General features: G+C 33.0%; 2 protein-coding genes across 2 annotated transcripts; both read left to right on the top strand.

Moving 5' to 3' along the window:
* Positions 1-473: 473 nt before the first annotated feature.
* LOC143563146 (uncharacterized) lies at positions 474-2937 on the top strand. Its single transcript, XM_077050756.1, has 9 exons — positions 474-629; positions 742-1009; positions 1102-1192; positions 1709-1844; positions 1934-2109; positions 2201-2325; positions 2437-2615; positions 2710-2784; positions 2887-2937. The coding sequence occupies exons 1-9, from the start codon at positions 474-476 to the stop codon at positions 2935-2937; spliced, it is 1257 nt and encodes a 418-aa protein (XP_076906871.1).
* A 6710-nt stretch (positions 2938-9647) lies between these two features.
* LOC143563145 (uncharacterized) lies at positions 9648-24861 on the top strand. The gene is made up of 18 exons (XM_077050755.1): positions 9648-9888; positions 9977-10029; positions 10179-10303; positions 10348-10409; positions 16219-16314; positions 16397-16507; positions 16592-16705; positions 17514-17642; positions 18019-18219; positions 18313-18751; positions 18852-18951; positions 19018-19780; positions 19998-20108; positions 20198-20595; positions 23618-23821; positions 23959-24121; positions 24242-24444; positions 24493-24861. Exons 1-18 carry the CDS (start codon positions 9648-9650, stop codon positions 24859-24861), a joined length of 3882 nt encoding a protein of 1293 aa, XP_076906870.1.
* The last annotated feature ends 385 nt before the right edge of the window (positions 24862-25246 follow it).

Raw genomic sequence — 25246 nt, 5'->3', positions numbered from 1 at the left:
AACCTTAAATATTGGTATCAAATTTTATTGTATAATAATACATTCTAAATTTAAATTTTGAATATATTCAATTGGTTATTTTTGGGTAAAAAATCTATAATAAACCGGTTTAATTATATTAATAATGGTTTTCATTTACCTTGAATAATTAAATAATTTTTATTGTATAATAATACATTATAAATATAATTTTTGAATATAATCAATCGGTTATTTTTGGAATATGGAATTACAATAAACCGCTTAAATTATATTCAAACTTTATTTAGAAAGTTTCTAAACATAATACGTTTACCAGAATTTATATTCTTTACATCCTACTATATAATATCTACCTAATCACATAAGCCTTTATCATACTTTTCAAAATTATAAATTCTGCAACAATGTAAGCTCCTCCCCTTTTAATAATTGTTTTTATGTTTCAAATAATTTAGTCTAATCTTTTATATTTTAATTTTATTCATAGGACAATGGAAGCTCAAAAATTTACCATGCTTAATGAGATTGATGTTCTCAAAACATCACCCTCAACTCTGAAGGTTAGAGTTATAAGAATTTGGAGTATAAAAGACAATAAAAATGTGAATGAGGATTTTCTGATCGAGATGGTGCTCATGGATGAAAATGTACGTATCTAATTATGAATCTGTATATATGTTACAGATTCTACATTTTGTATCTAATTATTGATTGACTTGTAATTGTAATTCTCATATATATTTTTGGCTTTAATGACAGGAGAATCGAATCCAAGCAACCGTTTACAAACAGGATATCTTTATATTCAAAAGATTCCTCAAGGAAAGCTCAACTCTGACTATAGTTAATCCGAGCGTTGGTCTAAACAGATCGAACTACCGTGTGATTGACTGTTCTAACAAATTGGTGTTGGGATCAAACACACATGTGAATCCATGTCAGGAGTTTAATGGTCGGATGTTTGTTTTTAAGATGATTTCTTTTGAATCACTAATCAATAAAGATATTTCTTTGAAATCCACAATCGGTATAAAAAAGTTTTCATTCAAATAAACTGATTTATATTTTTAGCGTTAGATTTCCATTAAATCTGTTATTATTTATTTTTCTTTGTCTTAGATATTATTGGTTACGTGGTTCATGTGTTCAAGAGCAATGCTTCAAATGTCAAGGATAAAAACAAGCGTACAATGGAGATATGTGATTTAAGGTATTACTATTGTACATTACATTTGGTGACATATTTTTGTTAATAAACTTTTATACTTATTACTGTTTGTAACACTTCTCTAATTTCAGTGGAAATTCTGTATATCTCACACTATGAGATCATTATGCTTCTGAGCTCTCAAAATATGTAATTGAACATTTTGATGAAGGCCAGACCATTATTGTACTGCAGTTTGGTAGGGTTAAGTATTACACCGGTTCTGATGGTTAAGGTAAGCATGTCTACTTTTTTGAATTTTCTTGAGTTTTAACATGTCATTAACTTAAACTAATGTGTCGTTGTATAATTTTTATTTTTGTTAGAGAAAGTGTATGTGTCTAATTCTTTTGGATCTAATGTTAGCCGTTTATTTATAAACGACTTTTTATTTGAAATAGAAGAATACAAAAACAGGTATATTATTAAACCAATAATTATAGTTTTAGTTTATGAATTTAGTTATTTAAATTTCATATAATGTTACTAATTCTAAATAAATTTTTTTAAATTTTTTAGTTTATTGGCTTTGCTAAATGGCAATGATGTTTCTGTTCGTAAACCGATTCCGGTGAAGATGCTGTCGTCTGTTGATGATGAGTTTTTTAGAGCAACAGATTTTTTTAACATCTGTGATATTTGTACCATTATATTTGTAAGTTAATTATTACACTCTTTATGTTATCCTAATTATCTTTAAATCCTAATTGAGTATTTATTAACTGCTTTTGTACTTTAATGCAGCCTAAAAGTATAATTATCCTTGGTACAATTAAGGCCATCTGCCCAGATACGGAATGGTATTACATTGGTTGTAATACTTGTAGCCGTAAGCTCATGGAAAATAATGGTGAAGGTGGAAAGGAATATGAATGCAAAACAGTAAGATGCAATGTTTTAGGTGTTATCCCTACACCTAGGTATTTATTAAATTGAAATTCAAATGTGTAATTTGTGCATTGTAAAAGTATATGTTTTTCTTGCTATTTACCTATTTATAAACTTTTTTAGGTTCAAGATCAAGATAAGGGTGCAGGATTCCACTGGAGTTGTGTCGTTGACTCTGTTTGATAGAGATGCTAAAATGTTGACTAACAAAACAACAAAAGAATTGATAGATTCTCAAAATGAGGTTTGTTTTCAATTAAAATACTTTGTTATTTATACATTGTCATCTATATAAGAGATGGTAAGTTTAACAATGATTAATATTATATTTCTTTCTTTGCCATCTAATTTTATTACAGATGAAGGTTATGGTGGATTCCCTGCTGAATTGGATTGTCTCTTAGAAAAGATATTTTCTTTTAAGGTCGATGTGGTAGATTTCAACTTCAGAAACAATGTCGAGGACTATGGTATAAACAAGCTTACTGATGACACTAATATTATCACAAAATTACAGAAAAGGCATAATGGTCGTTTGGTAATAATATAATCTGGATATTATTTTATTATTAAATTTAAGTTTATAATTATTTCAAGTAACATATGTTGATTTTCCATTTTTTTCTTATCAGCAATCAGATTCTAATTATGTTACATTGGGAGCATCTATTTCTGAATTCCAGTCATCCGGTTCGGTTTATATTATGGTATGGATATTTTGTTTAATATAATAGTTCAAACTTATAAATATAGTTAATAGAAAGATGTGTAACATGATTGTGTATTGGCTCTTACTTTTTTAATAACAGCTTTATGATAATGGATATAATCAAACTCCAATTTCAAATGTTGATGCTTAGGATGTGGCAACTGATACAAAAGGAATGTCAATGTCTTCTGACGATAAACTTAAGAGAAACTGGTTGAAGTTTTTGAAGTTGATGATGATGCTAGCATGTCGGCCACTAAGTTGAAGTCATAGACTATCGAAGAGATGGGGACCACCAGTGAATCATGCGAAGGTGCAGCACTTTTAACTTCTAAAGTGGAGAAGGAATCTAAGTGAACAATTTCTTTTATGTCGGTTTACAGTTATGTTAAGTCTTTTTGAGAGATTTGAATATTTTATGTTTGGTTTTTCTCTTTTGTTTTTTTTAACGATTATGCTTGAATGTTGGTTGAGTTGAACAATTTATTCTTCTTTGATTGTTTTTTTATGTTTATGTTTTTATTTAATTTTATTAAATTAATGTTTAGTTGTTTTAGTTCTGAGTGTGAAAACAACTTAAGTTCATATTAGTTAATTAACATGTTTATTTTATTTATCTTTTATACATTTAATCTAAAACAAATTATAGTTGATTTTATCCTACTATATTTAAATTGATTTTATCTATACTCTCATATGTTTCCTATGCATTATATAACTTATCACTTGACTATATTAAAAACAAAAAAACAAAATAGGTTTAATGATGAGTTTCATTGATTGTTGTAAACCTTCAGTTTCCATTATCATTAACAAAATTCAGTTTTGAATATCAACATACACACCATATGATTCTATATTTATGATATTGTATGGTTGTTGATATAGATTTATTGCTTATCTAATGTCAACCCTTGTGTAAAATGGTACTTTATTTACCTATTTAATGTTACCTTTCATTTTTGAAATCTATATTTATGTATAAACTTAATTTAAGACAAAATATGGTTATTTTGGAATTGTTGTTAATGTAATTCGTTTGTTTGTTTGGTCTAATATAATCTATTAATTTATAATATGCCATGCAAGTAAATAAATTAGTTTTTGCTTTTCAACATTTTTTTTCTAACACGTTTTTAATATAACAATAAATTAGTTTTTGCTTTCAACTTTTGTCTAATTTTGTATACAACGGTTTCGTTTTAATTTTTGTATTACAAATATATATTATATTTTTTAAAATATTTTGTATCATAATTTACTAAATGTTACACATTAATAATAATGTTATTTATTAATTACGTGTAACATATATTTATCAATATCTTTATAAAATACTGATTTTAAATTGTAATTTGGTAACAAATCAGTATAGAAATTACTAATTAACTTCTATAACTTTGTTAAAGATATTGCCTAATTTTATAAAGTTTTATAAAGATCCAATAGAAAAAGCCCATTCCATTAGGCCCATACCCATATTTTCTGTACACATTTTTTAAAAATAAACGACTCTTCGTTTATTATTCTTAATATAGATCCCAATCGATGGAGAATGTAATTAATATTATGTGAGATACTTTAATTTTGTTAATATTCTTATTTAATAATGTTATAATCTTTTTAGCCCTAAATTATATTAACCGAGGATGATTTTTAGTCACAATATTTAATGTTGTTGTTTAGGGTTTAGTGATAACATTTAGCTTTTCTATATACTTCATCTTCAACTAAATTATAAACTGATTATACGCTCTGTGCATGCTTGAGGGTGTTAACTGTAATATTTGTATTTTAAACATCGATCATTTTGTTATCAGTTTGTTGATAACAACTTATTGGTTTTTTATTCTTAGTTTATTATTGTTATGTGTCAATGCATTTTGGTTTGTTAAGATTTTTGCATTAACATATTAACATGTTTTAATAGGCTAATTACTATATTAACATAATCATTTAACTATCAATGAATGTATATGTATATATAATTGACAATAATAACATATCAATTAGTGTGTTTAACATTTTTTATTAACTCATATTAAATTTTAACTAAACAGAATGTTATTCATGCGGTTTGTATTTTCTATCACAATTTAAACGGAGAGACGGTATGTATGATAAACTCTTTATTTATGTTTCAATTCTTGCATTATACTTTACCTACCACATAAAATTCATTTCAGACACTTCCAGCTGTGTTTTGTCAAGAAATTTTTGAACCAGGTGCTAATATGCACCCGGTTGTTTTATATCACAAAGACAAAGATTGGTTTATTCAAGTTGAATTCACAAACGGACGTTATGATTCTCAAAATGGGTGGGCTCAATTTGTTGTAGACAATCGGTTGATGTTTGGAGATGTCTTGGTTTTTTCCCCAATTAATGAAAATGAATGGACATTCGTTTACGTTAGAGATTGTCATACCCTGACCAAAGGCGGAACATGTCGGGGCGTAACGCTGTAAGGCCCCGAACCCGGTGGCCCTACTTTCGCGTCGGATTTACTCATAAACACAGTTCTTCAAATCAGAGTTTATTAAAACTTTTCGCGGAATATAAAACATCAATCATTTGTTACAAAACATTAAATCTTTTCTTTGATACCATGACACAATACTTTATATTTAAAACATCTTTACTTCTTTCTTCAGATGCCAGCCGTTCAATCCATGCCGTGTGTCATCCTCATGCTAACTCTGTAATCAGCTCACCTGCGTGCATACTAAAAGTCAGCTACGCTGAGTGAGTTCTAGTTAATCAAGCAACTTATCATACAACCACTACATGCATCATATACGTATCCGCAGACACGTAGTCCACTATCTATCCTGCTTACATTACCACTTAGCCTCTTACTTACGCCTACCACTTTGCCACCTTGCCACTTTAATAACGTATAACGTTATGCCACTTTGCCACTTTAATAACGTATAACGTTATGCCACTTTGCCACTTTAATAACGTATAATGTTATGCCACTTTGCCACTTTAATAACGTATAACGTTATGCCACTTTGCCACTTTAATAACGAAGGCACGTATAGGCTTACCCTACCACGTACTATCGTTATGCCACTAACACTCTTACTAGACTCTTGCCACTTCTAACACGTTCTACCTCTACTTGTCTACAACACGCTTCATATCATTTACATAATAAGCAAGTCACATCAACAATCATACACACATAATAACGATGGCACGTACAGGCTTTCCCTATCACGCGCTCACGTTATGCCACTAACACCCTTACTAGACTCTTGCCACTTCTAACACATTCTACCTCTACCTGCCTATATCATACTTCATATCAGTTCAGTATTTACGTAATAAACAAGTCACATCATAGTATTCATACACGCTATCAACCACTTGGAATTTACTATCCTTGGGGATACGTGCAATATCCGAAGATCGTTCACGTACTGACAAGCATTATAAAATATATACCTCGTATAACATCTATAGCATACACCTACCACTTAAAGTAAGTGTATTCACACTTCACATCGAGTATGTACACAGCCCCGAAAACATAACAAGGAAATGGGGCTAGAAACTCACCTGAACTCTGCTTCTTTTTCTGATAGCTGTAAATCCCTTCTTTAACTGAGCTCGGCTGACTGAACAAGTTACACGTATCAATACTCGCCTGACCTAATCTGGTGGCCTAGTATTAGCTTACTTTAACTTATCGCTTTTAATTTATTTTCTAAACGAACTTCACTTCAGGCGAAGTTAAACCTTAGGCGAACTTGGCTTCAGGCGAAGTTAAACCTTAGGCGAACTTGGCTTCAGGCGAAGTTAAACCTTAGGCGAACTTGGCTTCAGACGAAGTTATCCTTAGGCGAACTTGGCTTCAGGCGAAGTTATCCTTAGGCGAACTTGGCCGTAGGCGAAGTTATCCTTCGGCGAAGTTACGCTTGAAGGCGAAGTTACGCTTGAAGGCGAAGTTCATCAGGCGAACTTAATCTTGCAGGTGAAGTTATCGCGCTGCAGATCTGTTTGCCCATAAGTCCTTCGTTTCTTAGCCAAATAACTCGATTTTGGTACCCACGGAATCGTATGATCGGTGCCTACAAATCCCAACCATCAAATCGGCCTAAAATCGACGTTTTAGGGGTCCGATTTGGGCAGTTTGGGTTTTGGGTCCGGTTAACCCATCCAATCCTAACCATTTTCAGTAATATTAGCTTTGTTGGATTTGTTCTTACCTCACCAACTCAGATCTATCAACAAAATCTCGGGTCTCGGCTTCGAATCTTGATCGGTTAGAATGTGTGTGTTTTGAGTGTGTGAAGAAATAGATGTAAATGAAGATATTTTTGGGATTTTGGGGGTATTTATATCCCTGAAATCCCATTCTTATTTAACCCATCTCAATTAATCCAAGTCCACAACCCACATCCATTACCCAACACTAGCCCGACCCATACCAACTCATATTCTATTATTTATTTCCTAATAACCCGGGTAAACTTTCTCTCTAATATTAAGTAATATAATTAATATTACTTGGAAATTTCGGGATGTAACAAACGCATTGATTGAAAAGTAGCTCAAAAGACACTAATTAAAGTGACAATAATTATTTAATACATTAATGTCAAAACAAGTACACAATTATAATAATAAAAACAATTACATCATATTTATTGTTTGGATAAATATCCTAAGGTAAAAACTAATATCTTCAATCTTGATCAATGTAAATTACTTGTACCTATAGCATGTATAAAAATAAAGTTTGTCAACACGAATGTTGGTGAGAGTATATAAGTTTTAGTTGAGGTATATATAGATAAAAACCACAATTCATATGTTAATGTTGAGCATTACAATTGCTATGAAAATGTAAACAACTAAATAGATGTGGACCCGTTCCTATTGATACAAAATCAATGTAATTGGGTAAGTGTATGATCATATTAGATGAGGATAGATGAGGATGAGATACCAACCACCAAACATAAAATAAACAATTAAACACATAGAGCATTGTCATAGAGCATGCAATAATCACACATAAACATATATTGAATTGTGTTATGAATAGATAAGTAAATAAACATGAGTAATTTAAATAGGGTATACATGCCACCCTCAAAATTTAAAAGACGAAAAAGGGGAATATGTAAACTCACATGATAAGTTCTAATGATCCGCGCGAAAAGTTCTTAAGGCTGTAAGGTTGTCTAGGTGAAGGCTTAATTACGAAGCGCAAATACCAAGTGAGAAAAATCCTTGCTCGAGAAGTAAACGTTGTGGGAACCTACGATAATCATGGTGGTTTAGAATCTAATGCCTTTTTGATCAACGGTTGAATGAAACAATATTTTATGACTTATTAGTTAGAGCATTCTTAGTAACTATAAATGTTTATCGCATTTTAAACAGTTTGTAGTCAAAATGACTTATAAAGGTATAAATGAATTCAACATGATTTCAAAAAGGTTTTTAAAACTGAAAATAAACTATTTAAACAATACAAACATATCTAAAAGTGTGAACAAAAAGAAAGAAAGAAAAATATTTTGGTTTAGATCATATCATGTTTTTTTAGCACTGAGTTCTTCACTTTTTTTTATTATTTCAAAACCAACAACCCTTTAATAATAATAATAATAATAATAATAATAATAAGGAACGGAATAAAAAAAATAAGGAATTGGTCCTCTTACAACAACTTGTTGGGTTTTGTTTTATTAGAATATATATATATATATATATATATATATATATATATATATATATATATATATATTTATAAAGCATAATACAATGAACAAAACCAAACCAGACGAAGGACACCACCCTTGACCAACCCAAAATCATTTTCAAAAAAGGGTGGCCATAGTATTACCTCAGGTGATGTTCGAGTTCGATGAAGGGCGGTTCGTCGAAAGATCTAGCGGTGGCGACAGAGCTTTGCTAGCATAGAGGACGGGAGGCTATTCAGAGAAGAGAGGAGGATTCGAGAGTGGTGTCCTCAAAACGAGAAAAACCATATGTATTTATAGGGTTACTAACGCGGTTCATAATTTTGGAAAACCCATGAAATTAGAGTCAGAAAACTTGTGTGTCTTGCTCGATTAGCTGTTTCGAGTTGATTGGCATAATCAATTAGTTGTTTTGCTAGTTAATTAGGCATTAAAAGTTTATCGAGAAAAACGTAATGGCCACCGGAATTGACGCCGGAAAAAATGGAGGTCAAACACGATGGACATTCTAGAATCAAAACAAGTTTTTTTTATATTTGTCACAATTAGCCCTCCAAAATTCATATTATAACAAAACTATGATCTACATATTAACCATCTAGTTTTTTTGTTTTTTTTATAAAAACTATATATATATATATATATATATATATATATATATTATCTCCAAATGGTTCAATAAATACGTTACATTATTAATAGCATACACTTCGGTTTATACATAAGTTTAAAATGGGTCGGGTTTTGGAAAAATAATGAATGTTACAACATTCACAACTTTTGAAAATTTCGTCCCGAAATTAAAAAAAAAACATAACATAAAGAAATAAAGTAAAAGTAAAGTTTTTTTTTTAATCAAAATAACACATACCTTTGAATGACCCAACTAACGCCACAAATAGAAAATATAATAGTGACATTTATATATAGGATGTACCGCGGCGTATCCACCATGCCCTTATTACATAGATATTTGTTTGTAGCCATTGAGAGATGATCAGGTTAGAAGCTACTTTAGTTTACAGGCTTACAGCCAGGACAGTATGATGAAATCATTGCTGAGTCTGTTGATGGATTTAAATGGAATCTATACATTCAATGCGTCAAACTGACTACTCCGAGATTTGGTTTTACTGGTATGTGGGAAGAACTATCCAAGCATTGTAAGCTTGCTGTTTATGATTATTTGGTGTTTCAACGTCTTCAAGGTATGTGGACATTCAGATTGTATGTTTTTGATAACCGTGGTATCGAACGTGTAAATTTTAATGATGATTTGGTATACACTGGTCCAAATATCCATCCCGAACTCGGTTATGTTCCAACGGTTATTGAGATTGAAAGTGAGGACGAATCTGAACAACACAACCTTGATGAAGGTATTTTTATCAATTTTTTATATCTTATATATTTTTGTACACTTTAGTTTATTAATTACTTTATAACTTATATGATGTGTATTTGTAGGACTTGATGTTGGTATGGAAGATGATGTTGGTATGGAAGATGTTGATGAGCCGGTTTCGGATATTCTCATATTCATGAAGACAACATTTTGGAAGTGATAGTACGGGATAGACTGGTAAGTAAACTCATTTTATACAAGTAGTTTAATTTCATATGATGGATGTTCAAACAAATAACTTTTTAATTCTACTTTTATTTATAGCGTTTGCCGGTTGAGTTTGCACGAAACAATAACTTGGATTACGAATTAGATTTGGTTTCAATAAATCCAAATGGTGTTTATGTCTCCACTGAAATTGTTATTGAACTGAATGCCAATAATGAGAGGTATATGGTTAGAAATTGGACAAGTTTTGTTCGGTTGAATTTAGGCACATTGGCGGTTTTCGAGTACACGAGGCTACTCATTCGTTGATACTCACTGATGTTCTTGGTTGATGTTCAAGTTGATCATGGATTGTTTTTATTTTGATACATTATGGTTTAAACACTACCATTTTGCTAACAGGTTACATATATATTATGTTGGCTTTACTTATGTAAATTATCCTAATTATTTTGTTAGATTTATTATGTATGGTTTGTACTACTAATTATGACTTTATTTTATTGTTTTTTGGTTATAAGTATAAGTTCACTGTCATTAGTTGTCTTGTATGTATCTTTTATAAGTATATATATTTATTTGTAAGAATTATTACCTATAATATTTATTGTCATCCGTTCAATAGGAAACAAATATATTAACCTAAACTTGAATGCCATAAATATTTATTCTATACAATAATTCCTATATAATTATCTATGCTATAAATTATTTATTTATAAAAAGCTTATATATTATTTTATACGAATACTTATATGTTAATTATTTTAAGAAATTAATAATTCAATTAACTATAATATTGTAAAAAAGTTTATCATATATTAATGACATAAATTTTTTATTTTAGTCCTCATATTTCTAAATTATTATGACCATATTTCCTCCAAAAATAAACCAATCATAATATAATGACAATTATTGTTTCCATTCAAAGAATATATTTTTCATTTTTTGTGTATATATACAACTATAAATAAAGTTTGACACAAACAAAAATCTTTGTCACTTATTTTCATTTTCATTATTGTCATACGTTTGTTCCTCAACAGTATAACTTAATTTTCGTTCCTTCATACCTGTTCTTTATAAACGAACCGAATTATTGATTTTGTAAGTCTTTTCGACATTCTATTATATTTTTTCGAAATTTTTTTGGTAGGATGTGAACCATGTCATAGGTTTATGTTTGGTAGAAACCAAAAATTGTTTATATTCAAACAATAATTTCCGAATTAATTTTTGGTTCACAAATACCAATTTTAAAGTTTTGTTTTTTTCAATTTCATTTTTATTTAAATATTGTGTAAGGCTTCGTACCCGGTAGCCCTACTTTAGCGTCGGATTTACTCATAAACACAGTTCTTACAATCAGAGTTAATTAAAACTTTAGCGGAAACGTCAACTTAAATAATTCATTACAAAACATTAAATCTTTTCTTTGATACCATAACACAAAACATTATATTTTCTTCCATCTTTAGATGCCAGCCGTTCAATCCATGCCATGTGCCATCCTCATGCTAGTTCTTTGGTCTGATCACCTGCGTGCATATTAGAAGTCAGCTACGCTGAGTGAGTTCTAGTTAATCAAGCAACTTGTTATACAACCACTACATACAACATATACGTATCCGAAGACACGTAGTCCACTATCTAACCTGCTCACCTTACCACTTAGCCTCTTATTTACCCCTACCACTTTTCCACTTTGCCACTTTAATAACGTATAACGTTATGCCACTTTGCCACTTTAATAACGTAGTTACGTATAGGCTTACCCTACCACGTACAATCGTTATGCCACTAACACTTTTACTAGACTCTTACCACTTCTAACACGCTCTACCTCTGCTTGTCTACAACACGCTTCATATCATTTACATAATAAGCAAGTCACATCATAGCATTCATACACACTAATAACCACTTGACAATCACTATCCTTGGCGATACGTGCAATATCCGAAGATCGTTCACATACCGACAAACACTATATAATAGCTACCTCGTATAACATCTATAGCATACACTTACCACTTAAGGTAAGTGTATTCACACTTCACATCGAGTATGCACACAGCCCCGAAAACATAACAAGGAAATTGGGTTAGAAACTCACCTGAACTCGGTTAACAGTTACTCCTTCCTTAGCTGAGAGTGACTAACTGTATAACAATTACACATATCAATTAACTATTACTATCCATATCATGTTTCTAATCTATTTACAACCCTCAATGAACGGGGGTTCGGGGGCAGCGCCCCTGACAACGGGGATCTAGGGGCGGCAGTACCTAGCAGGGTCCAAGGGGCAGAACCCTGGCTGGGGTCAGCTTGGAAAAATTTTATTTCTATTAACTGTCTTATCACGTTTTCCACTAGGATTTGAAATTATTATTTTATTCACCATCTCATTCTCTATAACGAATTAAGTGTAATTCGTTATCAGATCACACTCTAATTCGCTATCCAGATCACATTCTGATTCGTTATCCATTCTTAGCTGATTTGTTAATCTAGTTCGTCATCTTCCATAATGAATTGGGCCTTAACGAATCCGTCCATAACGAACAGTCCCTCTAACGAATCGCCCATCTAATTCGTTATCTTCTCTAACGAACTGGCTATAATGAATCAAGGTTAATTCGTTACCTTTTCCCCTAACGAAACAGACATGAACTAGAGCTAATTTGTTACGCTCCCTCAGGCGAACTAGTTAGCGAATCACCTCTGGTTCGTTAGTCTTCCGTTAGCGAACTAGGGTTAGGTCAGGGAATGTCAGAACATTCCCTGACAACCTCGTATTAACTTTTCCGGCGCCGCCGCCGGAAGGCCGCCGAAAAACCGCAGATTCGCCGGAAAAATGAGTTTTAACTCGTTTTTCACCGTTTTTCGTCCCGTTCGATCCAGATCTGAGCTAGGGTGACCCCTAAGCTCATCTTAGGTTCGGTTTATACCCGATTCCACCCGGATCTCGTGACTTAAACGGTTTAACGATGTCGGCTCGTAGTTTCGTGACCATATCTAACGGGTTTGAGTATAAACAACATCACACTATCATTACCTTGGGTTGGAAATCGGTTCTCTTTCTTCTTCTTCTTCTTGGTTTCGGCTTAGAGAGAGAAAGTAGGATGAGAGAGAGCTAAGTGTGAGTTTTGGTGGTGTATGAAGTATGAGGAAATGAATGATAATTGGGTGATTAAGGCTTTTATAATTATGGATCATGGGCTTAAGCCCATGGTCTCATCCTTCTTTCCTTCATGACCCAAGTCCATAACCCATATCCATTAACCAACACTAGCCCGACTCATACCAACTCATACTCTATTTAATTATTTTCCGATAACCCGAGTAAACTTTCCCTCTATTATTAAATAATACAGTTAATATTATTTTGGAAATTTCGGGATGTTACATATTGTGCCGACTGTGATGTTTATACAAATCCAAATATATAGATACATAAACTGATTCTTAAGAAAGCAGTTGTTAAATTTTAGTTTTTTCGATTTTGTGTTTAAGATTTTATTGTTTAAGATTTTCTGGTAATCTTCATTTACATCGATTTTCATTTTGAGTTATAGTATTTAATGGTGTTTTGAAGCTTTAATCTATAAGAGTTTATTTTTCTATCTTATGGTTCAGTAAAGTAGGCTTAACGCAAGTTTGAGGGTTGTTATCTATATTTTTTGAAGATGTCTACATCCAAAAAGAAACGAAAAAATAAAGGGTCTTCATCTTCTCAAAATAAGCTAAGTAGTAGTGGTAGGTAGAATAATTTTTTTATACCCAATTAATGATATTTCTATGGTTCTAATTTGGTGCGACGATGCAATAATGTTATTATTTTAATTTTTCATTTTTTTAAATGTAGGCCAAAGTCAACGTTTACCATTGTCTACCATAGACAATAATGGTAGGTAGAATAATTTTATTTGTTTATACCCAATTAATGATATTTCTATGGTTTTAATTTGTTTAACGGTGCATGTAACATCCCGTTTTCGGGTTTCGGTTAATAAATGAAAGTATGGGTTATTAGGTGTTGGGCTAGTGTTGGGTCAATGGACATGGGTTATGGACTTGGGTTATGAAAGAAAGATGAAAGAACCATGGGCTTAATCCCATGATCCATAATTATATAAACCTTAATTACCCATTTATTTCTCATTTCACACATATTCCATACACCTCTCAAAACATACACTTAAGCTCCCTCTCTCTCTCTAGCCGAAATATAGAAGAAAAAAACGGATCCCGACCCAAGGTAATGATAGTTTAATATTGTATGAGCTTAAACCGTTAGATATAGTCACGAAACAACGAGCCGACACCGTTAAACCGTTTAAGTCATGAGATCCGGGTGGAATCGGGTATAAACCGAACCTATGATGAGCTTAGGGGTCACCCTAGCTCAGATCTGGATCAAACGAGACGAAAAACGGTGGTAAACGAGCTAGATCTCGTTTTTCCGGTGAAACAACGTTTTTCCGGCGGCGGCGACGGAAAGGCGGCTGGTACGAGGTTAGCGTGTCAGAGAATGTTTCCGACATTCTCTAACCTAACCCTAATTCGCTAAGGGTAACTAGAGAAATAGATGTGATTCGCCAACCGATTCGCTAAGGAAAGATTAGCGAACTGGCATGTAATTCGTTAAGGAAATAAGGGCGAACTAGGCCATTCGCTAAGGCCATTCGTTAAGGGAGGGATGAATGAACCCCATTCGTTATAGGGTTCATTCGTTGACCAGATCAGTTCGTTAAGGTTCAATTCGCTAAAGGGACCAGTTCGTTAAGATGCCTCATTCGTTACAAAGGCAGATTCGCTATAATGGGTAATTCGTTATGAATTCCCATTCGTTAAGGACTGAGTGACGAATCAGAACTTTGAAAGAATGACAGAATGGTCCCTGGACTTAGAAAAGAATGATTTAATTACAAAGAAACCCTTGGATTTTATGTAGCAAATTATTTAATGATTCAAAATCCTAATTGTATGAGCTTAACCCCAGCCAGGGGCTCTGCCCCTTGGACCTCGCTAGGGGCTGCCGCCCCTAGAACCCCGCTACCAGGGGCGCTGCCCCCGGACCCCCGTTCGTTGAGGGTAATAATTAAACTAGAAAGAGATATGTGTAGTGATAGTTTACTGAAACGTATAATAATTATACAGTTAGTCGTGCACAGCTCAAGAAGGGAATAACCATAAACGGTGAACGCAACCGCATTGAGGTGAGTTTCTAGCCCCACTTCCTTGTTATGCTTTCGGGGCTGTGTGCATACTCAATGTGATAGTTAATACACTTACCTTAAGTGGTAAGTGTATGCTTGTATGTTTTATGTATGATGATTGCTTGACGGTGCGTGAACGATCTTCGGATATTGCATGTACCGTCAGGTGGTAGCTAAATATGTGATTGCTATGTATGATGTAAGATAAGATGCATGTATGAATATATATGATGTGTGCATAATGTACGTATGATATGTTAATGGTACGTGAACGCTCTTCGGAGATTGCACGTATTGTCAGGAAAAGCATTTAAGAACACGTATATTATGAAGCTATGGATGAAGGGTACCGGACCCTAATAATATCCGAGGATGAAGGGCGACCGGACCCTATTAATATCTGAGGATGAAGGGCGACCGGACCCTAATAATATCCGAGGATGAAGGGTGACCGGACCCTAATAATATCCAAGGTATGTAGGGTGAAACGCCCTTTATAGTGTATGGTTAGATATGAATGTGTATGGACGATTGCTGATCATGATATGTATGTAATGCGTACCTTCGGGCACGTATATGTGTATGAAAAGTAAGTTATGTGATTAACTAGAACTCACTCAGCGTAGCTGACTTTTAGTATGCACGCAGACAAATAGGTTGAGGCAGCTTGCGTGACCGAAGACACATGGCATGGAATCGAAGATACTGGCATCTCGAGGAAATGTTGTGATGTTTTAAAGACTATGTTTCGTTTTAATTGTCTACGAATGTTTTATAAGACATGATTTGAGGGTTATGTAAAATGTTATGGTTGAAGTTTTATTATTCCGCGAAATGTGAGGTACCGGTAACGGGGCCTTACAGTGCAATAATGTTATTATTTTAATTTTTCATTTTTTTAAATGTAGGCCAAAGTCAACGTTTACAATTGTCTACCATATCCAATAATACAAACTACATTCATTATCAATCAATACCAATTGTCACTCTACCATATCAAGCAAGTATGTAATTTTTATTAAATCATGAATTTCAATTTGAAATCACATTTTAAAATAAAATAATATTTGATGTTCTTTAATTTAGGTGGTTGTAATTTACCGGTTAATAGTTACCAAGATAATATACATCGTTTATCTAATAATACAGATTCTTATCCGCATCCAACCTATTCCTCCTTTAATCCTTGTGTCCCTGGTGCGTTAATAAAATAATCGTTATTACTATATTATTCATCAGTTTTTTTTCTCAATTTTTTGTTTAATATGTAAAACGTTACAGTTAATCGGATCTTCGAGACCTTGCAAAATATTTCATCATCAACACAAGTATCGCGTTTACAATCTAATAAGGAGAACGTGTCTCCATCAACAATTTCGAATGTAGTAAACAACGGTTAGTATTGACAAATTGTTTTCAACATAAATATACTCTTTAAATATTTTTAGTAGTTTTTAAAACCTTTATTTTGGCTTAAATACTGATATTATAACCTTTGTAATTTCAATACCCTCAAAGATGTACAACATTTTTCAACTCTGCTGCGTCCAAAAGAAAAGAAAGACGATCAATTTTAGATGCAAAAAGAACTTCCTCCGTTGACGGGAAGAAAAATGGTCTACAAAATACCTCTTCAGGTATATTGCATTTTCCTTGTAATTAATTTTTTGCTTTTTTGATTTTTTTTAAATAAATGATAAGCATATGGCGGAAACCAATTTGCAAGTTTGTAAATTGTATTAAAATTATTAATTTTTATTATAAAATTTATTTATAAATGAAAATTAACAAATCAATTGTCTATTGCAGGTGCTTCTAATATACCTGTTAGTGGTTTAAGCAACAATCAAATATATTTTCCGCATACAACATATAACTCATTTATTCCTTGTGTCTCTGGTTTATTATTAAATTGTTGTTCACTATGTATTGTCGTCATCAATTTTTGTTTCTGATGTTTATGATTAATATGTTAAACGATACAGTTAATCGAAATTTTCACAATTTGAAAAATATCCACTCATCCACACAAGTAACGTGTTTACAATCGAATAGCGAGAACCTGTCTCCATCAACAACGCCAAATGTCTACTCTTCGATTGTATTAAACAACGGTTAGTGTTTTATAATATTTAAAAGTAAAAAGGTTTGAAAACCTTTTGTTATGCTTAAATATTGATATTATTACCTTTGTAATTTCAAGACTCTAAAACATCTACACCATTTGTGAACTCTGCTGCGTCCAAAAAGAAAGAAAGACGATTAATTTTAGATTCCAAAAGAACTGCATTTGTTGACAGGAACAAAACTGGTGTCCGAAATAACTCTTCAGGTATTTTTCGTTTTAAATTTAACTATTATTGACATTTTTAAGTCTATTTTTTTTAATGAAACACTTAAACTAAATGGAATGCTAATAAATTTAAAGAATAATTTCATTTTAACAATAAGTCTTATATTTAAAAAATAATATATTATTTACACTTTCAAATTTCGTCCGTATTTTAAAGCAACAAATAATATTTATATTGTATAATCAAACTTTTCATAATTTGTTAAGTTAAAGATGTTACAATTTAACACAAAATAATATTTGATATAATATAATTAATACGGAGTAATTAAAAATATAATTTACAATTTTTCTTTTGAAATATCATATGTGTAGTTGTCGATATTTTGTTGACAACCTTTATAATATTGAATAGGTCGTATGAATAAATATAATGTTCAAGAAGGATCAAACGCGTCTTGTGTTGTTGATGACATTCCGGAGTCGTCTACAACCTTTCGTAGAAGGTCAAGAAAAATAACCCCTATAGTACCTATACCTATGGCTGATTTAAATGAACATGCTACAACTATTGATTATCAAAATGTTGTAGATGTTTATAAAGGAATATCATCAGGTATGATATATATTTCATAATTTACTTGAAATCATTTATTATGTATTTATGTATACTAAGTAACTCCAAATGATGATATTTAAATTTTACTAGAATATCTTGATCATGGAAATCAATCCGTTATGTGTCCAAGTTGCAATGCTTTGTTGTGGAAAGCCGAAGTTAACAGACCAAGTAGTAGTAATGAAGAAGGAGCTTTTTACCTTTGTTGTTATAATGGCAAAGTCGAACTTCCTGATGTTAGACAACCAGATGATACTTATCTTGAATTATTTCGTGGTGAGAGCGCCATGAGTAAGTATTTCTTGAAAAACATTAGACGTTTCAATTCGATGTTTTCGTTTACGTCAATCGGAGGAAAGATTGACCATTCCATAAACAAAGGAAATGCGCCATATACGTTTCGTCTTAGCGGTGAAAACTATCAATGTTTGGGAAGTCTTTTACCATTACATGGTCGTAAACCACTGTTTTCTCAACTTTACATTTACGACACCAAAAACGAGGTTTCAAACCGTCAGGGTGTTTTTGGGTAAATACTTTTAACGATATTCGTCCAGTTTTGTTATGTTATTAATTTTTAGTATAAGTTTTATTATTTATAATCTTAGGAAATGTTTTTTTGTGGGCAGTGATAATAATTCAATGGACGATGAGCTAGAGAAGCATATTATTAATTATTTGAAGACGATGTTAGATTCTAATAATCATTTGGTCCAAGCTTATCGGATGGTAAGGGATTGTTTTGAAGAAAACCCACAACTCGATTTGAAGTTGTGTATTATTGGAACATGACAGAATGATGCGAGACAATATAACTTACCATCCAGTTCTGAAGTTGCCGCTTTAATTGTCGGTGATATTGGTGACGCTGTCGATAACCGAGATATAATTGTTACCAAGCAATCTGGATCCTTAAAGCGTATCAGTGAACTTCATCCATCGTATACACCTCTTCAATACTCGTTGTTTCATCCTTTTAGTGAGGATGGTTATCAGGTTAATATACTTCATAAGAATGTTTCCTCTTCATCAACCGCAGCACGCAAGAAGGTTACGATGCGTGAGTTTTTTGCTTATCATATTCAAGATAGGCCAAATACTTTTTCAACCATGTTAAATGGTAGGCGTTTGTTTCAGCAAATTTTAGTTGACAAATATACGATGATTGAGGCTCAAAGATTACATTTTATATGCGGTAAACAACATGAACTTCGATGTGATACTTACCAAAGTTTACGAGGTATGCAATCTGTTGGAAATACTGATGTTTCAACCGCTGGTCAACGTGTTATTCTACCATCCTCATTTACTGGCGGAGCAAGATATATGATGCAAAACTATCTAGACGCTATGTGTCTCTGTAGATGGTTCGGTTATCCCGATCTTTTCACAACCATAACATGTAATCCCAATTGGCTAGAAGTTAAAAGATTTCTTAAGGATACAACGTTAAAGTCGGAGGATAGACCTGATATTTTATGTCGGCTTTCTAAGGTCAAACTTGATGCAATGATTAAATTGGTGAAGGATAAGCCTTTGTTTGGAAAGGTTCAAGCAGGTAATTTTATTTAATTTGATGAGTATAAAATTATAAACATGAGCTACTTTAATATTTTACTTTGTATAGTCTTAAAAATCAATTTAAACAAACATATTATTTGTTTAACTATTCAAAGTTGTGGAATATTTACTTTTATTAAGTATGTTGCAGTTGTTTACACGATAGAGTTTCAAAAAAGGGGGCTACTGCATGCTCATATTTGCTATGCATCCAGGTAGCAAGATTCATAATCCACAAGATGTAGATAAATTTATTTCTGCTGAGATTCCAAACAAAGACAATGATCCAGACCTATACAAGCTTGTATCTGATCATATGATTCACGGTCCGTGTGGTGATGCTAATCCGAAGTGCACCTGCATGGTAAACAAAAAATGCTCCAAAAGTTTACCTAAAATGTTTAATGTGAGACAGCTGTTGATTCGCAAGGTTTTCCGGTATACAAAAGAAGAGATAACGGGCAATATCTTGTTAAGTCAGATTTAATGATGGATAACAGAACTGTTGTTCCATACAACAAGACTCTATTAAAACAATTTCAAGCACATATTAACGTTGAGTGGTGTAATCAAGATGGATCGATAAAGTATTGGTTCAAATACATTAATAAGGGTCTAGACCGAGCAACAATTTCTGTTGTACAAAATAGCAATGTTGATAACCCAAATCCTAATTTAGATGAAATCAAAGCGTTTTATGATTGTAGATATGTCTCTGCATGCGAGGAAAGTTGGAGGATATTTTCATTTGATGTGCATTATAGGATTCCGTCTGTTTTGAGACTTGCTTTTCATTTACCCGGTGAGCAACAGGTAATATGGTGCTAACAAAAATATTGAAGATATTTTAAACAATACAACTAATGCTTATTCGATGTTTACCGGTTGGTTTGAGTGTAATAAGAACCATGACCTTGCAAAAACTCTCACATACGCATAGTTTCCAACAAAGTATGTTTGGAAAAAACAGTTACGTAAATGGGAACCTCGCCTAAGGGGTTTTGCAATAGGTAGAGTTCATGCTGTTCCACCTGCATTCGACGAGGCTTACTATCTAAGAATATTATTAAATAAGGTTATGTAATATCCCGTTTTTCTAGTTTCGGTTAATAAATGAAAGTATGAATTATTATGAGTCGGACTAGTGTCGGGTTAAATGGATATGGGTTATGGACTTGAGTTATGAAGGAAGAAGGAAAAGACCATGGGCTTAAGCCCATGATCCATAATTATATAAACCTTAATTACCCATTTTTCATTCATTTACACATATTCCATACACCACCAAAACACAAACTTAAGCTCTCTCTCTAGTTTCTCTCCTTTTCTCTAGCCGATCCAAGATAGAAAACCGATTCCGATTCAAGGTAATGACAGTATGATGTTGTATGAGCTTAAACCCGTTAGATCTAGTTGCGAAACGACGAGCCGACACTGTTAAACCGTTTAAGTAATGAGATCCGGGTGGAATCGGGTATAAACTAAACCTAAGATGAGCTTAGGGATCACCCTAGCTCAGATCTGGATCGAACGGGACGAAACACGGTGAAAAACGAGTTAAAACTCGTTTTTTCGGCGAATCCGCGGTTTTCCGGCGACGGCGCTGGAAATGGTACGAGGTAAAAGGGGAATGTCCGAGAATGTTCCTGACATTCTCTGACCTAACCCTAATTCGTTAACAGGAAGTTAACGAATTAGGGGTCATTCGCCATGAAATTCGTTACAGAAAACATAGCGAACTAGCTTCAGTTCGTGTTCAATTCGTTAAGGGGAAAAGATAACGAATCACCCTTGATTCGTTATAGCCAGTTCCTTAAAAGAGATAACAAATTAGATGGACTAATTCGTTATATGGACTGGTTCGCTATGAAGTCCAGTTCGTTAAAGGGTTCATCTCGCTATGAGAACCAATTCGTTATGATAACCCAAATCGTTAAGAGCTGTGTAACGAACTAGAAGTTTAACGAAATGAAAGAACAGTCCCTGTACTTAAAAAAAGAATGATTTAATTACAAAGAGCCAGGGGCTCTGCCCCTTGGACCCTACTAGGGGCTGCCTCCCCTAGACCCCGCTGCTAGGGACGCTGCCCCCGGACCCCCGTTCGTTGAGAGTTATAACTATACTAGAAACGCGATGTGAGTAGTGATAGTTAATTGATACGTGTAATTGTTATACAGTTAGTCGGGCACAGCTAAGGAAAAGAATAACAATTAACGGTGAACGAAATCGAGTTCAGGTGAGTTTCTAACCCACTTCCTTATTATGTTTTCGGGGCTGTGTGCATACTCGATATGATAGTTAATACACTTACCTTAAGTGGTAAGTGTATGCCTTGTATGATTATGTATGATGATTGCTTGACGGTGCGTGAACGATCTTCGGATATTGCATGTACCGTCAAGTGGTAGCTAAAGATATGATTGATATGTATGATGTACGAATGATGTATGTATGAATATATATGATGTATGAATAATGTATGTATGATATGTTGATGGTACGTGAACGCTCTTCGGAGATTGCACGTATTGTCAAGGGAAGCATGTAAGGACAAGTATGGCATAGTTGCATGATTTAAAGGGACCATACCCTAATAATATCTGTGAGGATAGGGACCAGACCCTAATTATATCTGTGAGGATGGAGACCTGACCCTTATAATATCTGTGATGGTAGGGACCAGGCCCTAATAATATCTGTGATGTTGGGGACCAGACCCTTATCATATATGTGAGGTTATAGGTCGGAAGGCTCTTTATATAGTATGGATAGTGATGCAATTAAAATAAAGTATGAATAATGTACACACCTTAGGGCACGTGTGCAAGTATGAGAACAGATTGTACGTTGTATGATTAACAACAACTCACTCAGTGTAGCTGACTTTTAGTATGCACGCAGGTGAGTAGATTGAGGCAGCTTGCATAAGGGGAGACACATGGCATGGACTTGAAGAAGCTGGCATCTCAAGGAAATGTTATGTTATTTTAAAGACAATTTTTATGTTAAATGATTTGGAATGATCGTTAAGACAAGAAATATGATTATGTAATGAAATAGTTTGAATGTTTTTAATATTCCGCGAATGTTTTTATTAACTCTGATATTTTGAACTGTGTTTATGAGTAAATCCAACGTCCAAAGTAGGGCACCGGTAACGGGGCCTTATAGGTTAAAGGCCCATAATGTTTTGAAGACATTCAAATAGTTGATGGAGTTGTGTGTGAAACTTTTCGAGATGCATGTTACAAAAGAGGTCTTTTAGATGATGACAAGGAATACATAGAAGCCATTGAAGAAGCAAGTCATACCTCTACCGGATATTATTTAAGAAATTTATTTGCTACAATGTTGATTACTTATAGTTTATCTAGACCTCATTTTGTTTGGGAATACACTTGGCAACTGTTAGTTGACGGTATACTATACAAACAACAAAAAGATCAAAATAACCCCGGTACGATTTACTCATTTTTTTAATTATTTCAATTATGGCAAATATCTAATATCCATTAATATTTCATAAATATTAATTTAATTAGTTTTTTTTATTTATTTTCAGGTTTGATTCTTAATGAAGAACAGTTAAAAAACCTAGCACTCTTGGAAATTGAAAATTTTCTAATTTCAAACAACTCCAGTCTTAGAAGATATCAACAAATGCCATTTCCAGATATGGAGACAATTTCAAGAGCAACTAATCCGTTATTGGTGGAAGAGCTCTCATATGATACCGAGACCATGAATAACGAATTTAATAATCTGTTTGATTCATTAACAGATGAATAACGAGGGGTTTATAACGAAATAATGAGTGCTTTGATTGATAAAAAAGGTGGAGTTTATTTTGTTTATGGTTACGGTGGTACTGGCAAAAACTTATTTATGGAAAACCTTATCTGCATCGATAAGGTCAATAGGAGAAGTTGTGTTGAATGTCGCTTCAAGCGGTATAGCTTCTTTGCTTTTGGAGGGTGGAAGAACCGCACATTCGAGATTTTTAATACCTATTAATTTGCCCGAAGATTCCATTTGTCCGGTAATATTACAACCCACTTTGTGTTAATTTTTATATTAATCATTTTTTTAGTATATATGGCTTTATTTTTTATTCCAATATCAATTTACTTTAAAATATCTTACTTTGTTTATGTTTTTTATTCTTTCATAAATTAGATTAAAGGAAATACCGACGTATATGAGTTATTGAAAAAGACAAGCTTAATAATTTTAGATGAAGCACCCATGATTCATAAGCATGCTTTCGAAGCGTTGGACAGGACTTTAAACGATGTTATGAATGGTGATTCTGGTAATACTTCCGAAGCAGTTTTTGGAGGTAAGGTTGTTGTTTTTTGTGGTGATTTTCGGCAAATTTTTCCCGTTGTAACCAACGGTACAAGAAGTGAATATGTCAATGCTTGCATAAATTCTTCTTATATCTTGTCAAAATGTAAAGTTCTTAAACTAACTAAGAACATGAGGCTTACAGTTGGATATCGATCTTCAGACGTTGAAAACATCAGAGAGCTTGCTGATTGGCTATTAGACATAGGTCTAGGAAACGTCGGTGGTCCAAATGACGGAAAGTCGGTTATTGATATTCCAGACGATCTTTTGATATTGAACTCAGTTGATCCAATGGGTGATTTAATAAGCTTTGTATATCCTAATATATTAGATAGATTCAACGAACTTACTTAGTTTCAGGATCGTGCACTGTTGGCACCTTTGAATGAGGTTGTTCAAGAAATTAATGAATGTATGTTAGCCATATTTCCTGGTGAAGAAGTCGAGTATCTAAGTTCCGACAATTTAGCTGAATGTGAAGACGTTTCAGAGGATTTTGATCCACAGTTGTACTCTCCTGATTTGTTAAATGGTTTTAAGATGTCAGGAATACCTAATCATAGATTGGTCCTCAAAGTTGGTGTTCCCATCATGCTATTAAGGAATATTAATCATAAAAAGGGTTTGTGCAATGGAACGCGCCTTCAAGTCGTTAGTCTCGGTAGGCGTGTAATTGAAGCTAAAGTTGTCTCTGGTACGAATATAGGATATCGGACTCTAATTAGTTGAGTAAGTCTTAAACCAACTGATAAGAAACTTCCTTTCAGATTAAAAAGAAGACAGTTTCCTATCTCTGTTTGTTTTGCCATAACAATCAACAAGAGTCAAGGTCAATCTTTGTCAAGAGTTGGATTGTATCTTAAAGATCCAGTATTTTTCCCATGGTCAGCTTTATGTGGCTTTGTCAAGAGTGAAGAGTCTATATGGTATTAAGTTAGTGATACTCAACAAAGAATCAAAGCTTACAAATAAAACAACAAATGTTGTGTACAAGGAGATTTTTGGAAACGTAGAATGATAAATAGTAAATTTGTCATGTATTTGAAATTGTTCTATTCTACACTTATGGTTATCATGTAACTTTTTTTGTTCTATACTTTTTTATGTAGTTCTA

The sequence above is a fragment of the Bidens hawaiensis genome, unplaced genomic scaffold (genome assembly GCF_021521415.1).
Source record: "Bidens hawaiensis isolate Kalapana, Puna unplaced genomic scaffold, B.hawaiensis_p1.1 tig00021325_1, whole genome shotgun sequence".
Taxonomy (NCBI): Eukaryota; Viridiplantae; Streptophyta; class Magnoliopsida; order Asterales; family Asteraceae; genus Bidens; species Bidens hawaiensis.
Note: the sequence above shows the minus strand (reverse complement) of the source record. Positions and strands in the feature narration are given on the sequence as shown.

Coding starts and splice junctions, on each gene's coding strand:
- LOC143563146 (XM_077050756.1), top strand. CDS start 474: ATGGAAGCTCAAAAATTTACCATGCTTAATGAGATTGATGTTCTCAAA. Junction 630..741: donor TGGTGCTCATGGATGAAAAT/GTACGTATCTAA, acceptor CTTTAATGACAG/GAGAATCGAATCCAAGCAAC. Junction 1,010..1,101: donor TTCTTTGAAATCCACAATCG/GTATAAAAAAGT, acceptor TCTTTGTCTTAG/ATATTATTGGTTACGTGGTT.
- LOC143563145 (XM_077050755.1), top strand. CDS start 9,648: ATGTGGGAAGAACTATCCAAGCATTGTAAGCTTGCTGTTTATGATTAT. Junction 17,643..18,018: donor TGTCCGAAATAACTCTTCAG/GTATTTTTCGTT, acceptor AATATTGAATAG/GTCGTATGAATAAATATAAT. Junction 20,109..20,197: donor ATCTGATCATATGATTCACG/GTCCGTGTGGTG, acceptor AATGTGAGACAG/CTGTTGATTCGCAAGGTTTT.